Source organism: Austrofundulus limnaeus, unplaced genomic scaffold, assembly GCF_001266775.1.
Source record: "Austrofundulus limnaeus strain Quisiro unplaced genomic scaffold, Austrofundulus_limnaeus-1.0 Scaffold0, whole genome shotgun sequence".
Taxonomy (NCBI): domain Eukaryota; kingdom Metazoa; phylum Chordata; class Actinopteri; order Cyprinodontiformes; family Rivulidae; genus Austrofundulus; species Austrofundulus limnaeus.
Window position 1 is genome coordinate 2,976,379 of NW_013952402.1, and position 7,509 is coordinate 2,983,887.

General features: G+C 40.8%; 2 protein-coding genes across 2 annotated transcripts in view; one reads left to right on the forward strand and one right to left on the reverse strand.

Annotated features, from left to right (window-relative positions):
• The first annotated feature begins 3,147 nt into the window (after positions 1–3,147).
• On the forward strand, positions 3,148–4,553 carry LOC106520280 (homeobox protein MSX-2). Its single transcript, XM_014012299.1, has 2 exons — positions 3,148–3,742; positions 4,084–4,553. The coding sequence occupies exons 1-2, from the start codon at positions 3,412–3,414 to the stop codon at positions 4,488–4,490; spliced, it is 738 nt and encodes a 245-aa protein (XP_013867753.1). The 5' UTR covers positions 3,148–3,411; the 3' UTR covers positions 4,491–4,553.
• Positions 4,554–5,739: 1,186 nt separating this feature from the next.
• Positions 5,740–7,509, reverse strand: part of znf511 (zinc finger protein 511) — a 4,797-nt gene continuing 3,027 nt past the window's right edge. The window contains exons 3-6 of the mRNA XM_014012184.1: positions 7,107–7,308; positions 6,895–7,019; positions 6,121–6,327; positions 5,740–5,919 (exon numbers count right to left, since the gene is read on the reverse strand). Coding sequence (XP_013867638.1) covers positions 5,847–5,919; positions 6,121–6,327; positions 6,895–7,019; positions 7,107–7,308 — 607 coding nt within the window. The 3' untranslated portion in view covers positions 5,740–5,846. The remainder of the gene's footprint in view (positions 5,920–6,120; positions 6,328–6,894; positions 7,020–7,106; positions 7,309–7,509) is intronic.

Genomic DNA, 7,509 nt, shown 5'->3' on the forward strand with positions numbered 1-7,509 from the left:
TTTATAAATACATTTCACCCACTTTTTTAAAGCTTGTTTAGTGCCCATGTAACAAGTGATGGCATGAAGCTGCATCACTTTTAGCTTGGATCACGTCTTCTTTGAATCAAAACAAAGGTTCTCAGTTGATGTGAAAATGCTGACAAGTTTTAATGCTCTGAGGTTACAGTCAAACTCGAGTGAAGACAGACGCGGGGGTCGCAGCCGTCACGACCCAATGTGCTGACAGTAGCAACGATGAAACAGCTCATTGAATCTGACATGTAGCTGCAGTTTCCTTCAGCTTTCCATCAGATAAGAGGACGAGGCGCATGGAAGACCTCAGGCCCTCCGCATCCTCTGRGGCTGGTTGGCATGATTGGGCCTGAGTGAACCGGAGCCAGAAGTTGCTTTTATATTCCAGTAATTAATGCAAAACATCCACATCAATCATCCGAGCGAACGCCACGAGTGGTGACTGTGAGTGTTTGACGCAGTAAATAACCACAGTTTATATTATGGAAGCTGTTTTGGAATTTTTCAATGTGAGCCTTCCTTTTTTTTTAACATATCAGTGTTTTCAGGTCCTCTCACAGACAGAATAATGCCCTGTTCTGCTCCACCACACAGGCCTCCTGCCTCCTTTAAAGACGATACACTTTCAGCACCACCAGTTTCCTGCTGTGCGTTTCATAAATGTTTGTCCTGCACGACTCCGGCCCCCCTCCCCGTAAAAAAGTTTGCTCGAGATAGCTGCACAACTCCTGCCAGCACTGATGAAAGAGAAATATAGATCGAGCCTGCTTCGACATGCCTAGCTGGAAACGAAAAGCCTTTTAGAAAACCACAATTAACTCAAACAATTCTCCTTRGGGGCGAGACGGTGAGTTTACGAGTTGTGCTGGTGATGTTCTGCGTGAAAGAATGAAGAGTTGTAGAGTTTATGTGTGCAATCTCATGCAATATCTGAAAAAGTAACGCTCGGAGTATGTGCARGACTCTCAGCTACTACCYTATTAAATTTAGCTCAATWTATGTTAAACAGACTGAGTTACAGCCATTTTTGTGTTGACRAATGTCAGTTAGCTGCAGCAGCCATATTAAATTGGATTGACTCCAAAAGTTAATCAGTTGTAGYTGCACATTCTCCAATAATATCCTGAAYGTTTCATTAAAATCCATGAAGTGATTCATAAAATATTTTGGTAACAGACAGACAGATTTGACTCCCAAATATTAATGACAATATTTTATACTAATATCTTTTACAATCTGTTGGTGCTCAGAAAACGTTTTGYGGATCAGTGTCGGCTACCTCCACACCAAATTTGAAGTCAACGTTTCTAAAACTGACTGAGTTAAAACAACTTTTGTTTTTTCAAGGCCGGTTGGCTGTGGTAGCCATCTTGAATCGGGCTGACTCCAAAAGTCAATCAGTTTTAGGTGGTCATCCAGTGATATTTTTCAGCGAGTTTTATCAAAATTTGTTCAGTGAGTTTGTGAGTTATTTTGCTAACAGGCAAGCCCACAAATAGCAGGCACAACATTATTAAATAGACTCCGTTAACATATCGTGGATTCTAATTAACTGCATCTTCGACAACAATTCTCAAATTAAAAACATTGTCCGTACAGTACCCCTGAATATCATAGATTTCACCCCCCCCACCCCCCCCAAAAAAAAAAAAAAAACCCTCAAATTAGGACTTTTCAACATGAACACACTCTTCAAAGGAAAACATGGGGGGGAAGTATAATTTTGCTTCTTCACTGTTAAACAAAGAAGGGGAAACAAAAGATTACAGGCAGCCCTGTGTCTCTGTTCAAACAGAGACTGAAATACTGRGGAGCAGAAATGTAATGTTGCACTAAATTACAGTCATTGAAAGCTTGTATGGTTACCCAGCTATCTATCACTGTCACCCAGAGAGAGAGGAGGGGGGAGGCCGAGCAGACAGGCGCCAGGCTCAGCAGGATCAAAGCAGAAACATACCTCAGGGAGAGAAACGGTTAACTCCATTTAACCAGTTGTCCTACAGACAGACAGACAGACAGACAGACTGGGAGTCAGTGTGGTGCTTCGGGCTGAGCGGCAGAAGAACAAAAACATCACATATTTTGGTTTCGCTGGAAATGATTTGACTTGATTCGGAGAACAAAAACCAATCTGAAGCCTCTTCACCGACACTCTTTATGGTCTGTCGAGGAGGATCAGAGACAAACAAAACACAACAGGATGAAATACGACCACAGACAATTAGATTACAGGCCYCAAGATCAAAATTTACAGTGATAATAATTCTCAAGGCTATAAAGGCTGCAGTAAATTTCAGCTGGGATTGTTTTAATGCACTACTGTTCAGCTTGTCCTTAATGACAGCTTCCCACACGGGCCCCAGCATCACCAAAACCACAGCTGTTACATCGACAACACTCAGCATCATATTTATTCTTTTAATAATAGTCTCAACAAACCAAAAAGCAAAGGCCTGTTTCTGTGTGTTCAGGTGTTTTGTCTGTTAGCAAAATATTTCACAAATCACTGAATGGAGTATGATGAAATTCTCAGAGATTAATCCTTGYACTGATTAACTTTTAAAGCCACCTCCATTAAAGATTCCTGCCACGCCTAAGTGACCTAAAAAACACATTAAATGTCTATAATTCAGTCAACTTTGCATCTATTGACCTAAGATTTTATGTGATAGTAGCTGGGACTGAGTCCCAACACATATTCTGAATCCTGCACAGATGCTGTTTAAAAAGTTACCATCTTAGTCTAAAATTCAGGCATTAAAGGCAACATGCACTTCTTAGATGAATGCTAGAGGTTTGGTTTTAAATCGATTAATTGGTTCCCCTTTTTTAAAACTTAAGTGACACAAATCAGTGCATCTGTGATAGAAGGATGTCTCTTTTGCTAAAAAGTAAATCACACCTGCAATCAAAATTTTGATTGGTTCTTACGCTATAGGTTGCAACTCAAATTTGAAAACTCTTCCAATGCATAAGACCTTTTCAGATGTATAAAATTTTGTTTTATTCAGCTTCAGTCAGCTTTGTTTTTAGCTTCAKTAAGTTTTTAAGAATAGCCAAGGTGGTGGAAATGCACGAAAAAAGCCTCAATCTGACTCTGATGAGAAGTTTACATCTGTCAAAACCTGTAAATAAAGCACAACACTGACGTCTGGGGCCCAGCCTATCAGAACCTGCTTCAGCTGAGTCACGTGAACACTTCTAAAGTCTGATTGGCAGGCAACAAGTCCAGAGGAGAACCGGTGGCGGAGAGGCAAGCTCGTGCGTAAAAGCCGAGGTGCGTAAAAGTCACACAGCTGCGCAAAGTCGGAGCCAATATCTCGGTGCTCAGCCTGTTCTTCATCCAGAGAGTCACTACACCCAAGCAGCGGGGAGAGCGGAGGGAAAACTGGTTGCATGGCACCACAGTCGTGCGTAATGAATCCTGCGCAGGGATCCCCGGCTGCTCCTGGAGAGACAGCGCCTGAGGACAGAACCTCCGTCGGAGAGCTGGACGTCGAGTCGCCTGTCAGAGGATGCAAAAGCAGGAGTTCGGATCTTCCTTTCAGCGTGGAGTCCCTCATGTCGGACAGAAGCCCTTCGTGCAGGAGCCTCCACTCCCCGGAGCCCGGCTCTGGATGCGCCCGGACGGAGGAGTGCGCGTCACCGAGGGGCGTCTGTGCGTCCAAACTGGAAGCGGTGGAGCTTAGTGAGACTGAAGCCTGGCTTCAGGGTCCATCACCTATAAGTAGGTGTAAAATATTTTCTTTTTAAAAATAACCATCTGGTTTAGGTATGATCTTTTTATTTAAAAAGTTTAGACTAATTTTGTTAAACAGGACAGTCGTCTGGAATAATAAATTTGTCTAARTGGCTTATTTTAACAGAGATTAAATGGATTTAATTTTACACGTTGATTGTGAAGTTTTAAAAAATATTACTAATTAAATAACCTAAACGTGACCAGCAGATATCAGTTTGTTCTCTCTCTATATTGCCTCAAAAAATTTTTTACAAAGACACACAAATATTTTTTATAAAATATATTATTACAAGTTATTTATGTGTTTCCGTTCATCTGCCCTCCAGGACTTCCCAGCCCGGCCCAATGCAACCTGCGGAAACACAAAAACAACCGGAAACCCCGGACCCCCTTCACCACCTCSCAGCTCCTCTCCCTGGAGAGGAAGTTCCGTCAGAAACAGTACCTCTCCATCGCGGAGAGAGCCGAGTTCTCCAGCTCCCTGAACCTCACAGAGACCCAGGTCAAGATCTGGTTTCAGAACCGCCGGGCCAAGGCCAAGAGACTGCAGGAGGCCGAGCTGGAGAAGATCAAGCTGGCGTCCAAGCCGCTGCTCCCGGCCTTCGCCTTCCCCTTCCCTCTGAGCGCACCCATGGGCGCACCGGCTCTTTACGGGGCTCTGAACGGACCCGGGCCGGTCCTGTCGATACCGGGACTTTTCAGTAGACCTTACGGGATGTACTACTTGTCTTAAAATCAACTCTTTTTAAGCTGCGTTGGAAGGAGAGCAGCAAATAAACACTGGGGGGAAAKKAAKAAAAAAWKWRTTTTTTWAATTAAATTTTGTATGATAAAATCTACATATATTTTTGGAAAGGTAAAAGAAAACAAATGTGCAGAAATACTTTGAAGAAAATTTCAGATTTCATTTGAAAATGTTGAAATCTTGAAGGAAAAACGGGAATTTTCAACAAAACTAACACGTTTTCTTTTATGTAAAGCTATAGTAAATTATTTGTTCATGAGGTCATTTTGTAAAAAAAAAAAGTTTTTCTGGTGAAATTTTCAGTCATTGTCTTTTTTTTTCAGCTGAGACATTATTTTATTATCACGAAAAAAGAAACTTTTGAAATTGTCTATGAATTGAAAGTTAACTCATCAGAATTAAAATTAACTAATTTGAATTAATTAGTTTTAATTAGCAGCCATACTGCCATGAACACGAAAGCTAAGCAGCAGTGGACCTGGTTAGTACTGGGATGGGAGACCACTAATGTGAGTTGTGCCCTCATAGAAAACCTCAATTTTTATTAAAGGCATTTTGAGAGCAAAAAATAATTTTTAAGGGCTAATGATGATTTTATATATACAATAACCAAATCACGTTTTTTTTAAAAATCCCACAATTATATTGTGTAAATTCTTTCAAAATTTCTCAAGGGAAAAATAAACAAATTAACTGAATAAATCATAGATTTTTATAAGCTGGAAAAGAATAAATCTCAAACAAGTCTTAGTGAAACTGTCTCCTGCAGAGAAATTCTCAAATATGGACCAACATTTTACCTTATATGGACTGGACGTGATACAAAATTAGCTGCTTGGTGACATCACCCTGAGCAAGGTATTTTGGATTAAACAGAGAATGTCTAAATTCATGATAAATCTGCTGTAAGGTCCGCTGCTTTTACAGGTTTAACTTTTAACGCTGTTATGATAGAATGTAAAATCTTTTCTATTTTTTATATGCTCAAAGTGGTTAAAAAAATGACTGAAAAACTCAGTTGTGTACAGCAGATTGTATATTTTAAAGACTGAAAATATATTTTGTAAAATTATTAGGTTGGGTGAAACTTCAGCYGGTGTTCTTGTCAAAACATTCTGGTGAATTTGAAACTGGAATAAAACAAATCGAAGTTCTGCTTTTTATCTGTCACAAGATGGAAATAACGCAAACAGAAACTTCTCCTCTAACAACTGAATATACGACCGTTTAAATCAAATTTGCTGTGCAAAACAAAAGGAACTTTATTTTTCATGTCATTAAATACACTGAAGCTGTTTGAGTTCTAGAGGCAGAATGTTGTCGTCTGTAAACAGCTGRTGTGTTTCATTTCCTCCTGTTTTGTCGTCCTCTGAAGCCTCGGACTGAGCCGTGACCGAAGCACACAGTTGAAGGAACTCTGGAGGGGGAAAACAAAAAATCACAAACACTTTTTATAAGAAAATCTACAGTAAATGTTTTGGGAAAAGTCAGAAAACAAACATATTTTTTTTCTAGATGAATCCAGACACAAAACGACACATGATTTACATAAAGAAGATGAGACTTTGATGTTTTTGGCAAAAGGTTAAAGGACTTTAAGGACTGGGAGCTGACCAACCTGTAGGAGTATTGTGGTTTTGGAGGAGCTGGGTTTGTTTCTGAACCCTGAGCTGCAGCAGCTTCTTCACCGGACACATGCGTCTCCATGGATTCCTCCTGCTCAGGATCATCAGACGGCACACGGCACAAAACGTCTCCAACACCCTCGGACTCGCACACTTCCACCTCCATGGCCGCATCTGTTGTCTGCTGTCTCTTTGCTTCTCTATTTAAAAAAAAAGAAAAAAAAAACAGTATTTGAAAATATAAAACCACGTCTGCTGTCATCACACTTTATAATTTTAATAAAGCTGCAACTCAAACCCTTGTGCATCTTTACACGTTCACACAAACTTGTGGAACATTCAGCTGGAAGCTTAAACATGATTCAGCAGATTCCCTCCACCTTTCATGCTATAACTAGATCATCCTATAATAACAAAAATAGTTGTCATTTGGTCAAAACAAAGTATGTGTTGTGACCGACTCTCAGCTACTACTACACCAAATTTTTGCTCAAGATCTCTGAAACTGATAGAATTATAGCTATTCTTGTACTTACTAAAACAAGTTAGCTGTTGTGGCCATTTTGAATTGACTTGGCTCCAAAAGTTAAACAGTTGTGGAGGTACATCCAATGATTACTTCCTGAAAGTTTTATTAAAATCCACCAAGTTATTCATGATATATTTTGCTAACAGACACACTGTTTACTTTTGCCTTTCAGCTGCAATCAAACGAGCGACTACGAGTATTTTGGTGCCACCTGGTGAAAAAAACAGGACAACATTACCCTTTCTCCTTTTTGTTTTTGTCAAATCTGAAGTCTGGAGGATACTTGTGAATTCTTTTTAGATGGTCTTTCCTTTGTACGCTCGTCCTAAACTTCAGTCCACATCCCTCCACCAAGCACAGGTACTGGAAAATACAGCAAAGGGACAAAACAAATCAGCTGAAACACAGCTTTAAAGGGCTAAAGTCGGAGTGCGAGAGTCTGGAGCGTACCATGTCTTGTTTTTGGGCGAGAATGGTGAAGAGAGAGTCATGCCACTCCTGGATGTGGATGTCCAGGAGCCGGGCGCTTGGCAGCGAGCGGTGGCAGGAGCAGCACACGTGCCGGTGCAGGGAGTTGTAGTGGTGCTCGTAGTCGTCCAAAGAGTTGATGACGGCGCCGCAGCCGGAAATGTGGCAGGCGAACTCTGACACGCTGAGGGACAAATGGAGGAGAGGTTGACAGCCGGTCCATGAATTAGCTGGAGATCATTTGAACTTGTTTTTCATTTTAGAAACAAGCAAACAGCAGAAACAACTGCAGCACACTTATCAGTGTTGGTATGTACAGCGGGTAAAATAAGTATTGAACACGTCACCATTTTTCTCAGTAAATATATTACTAGAGGTGCTAATG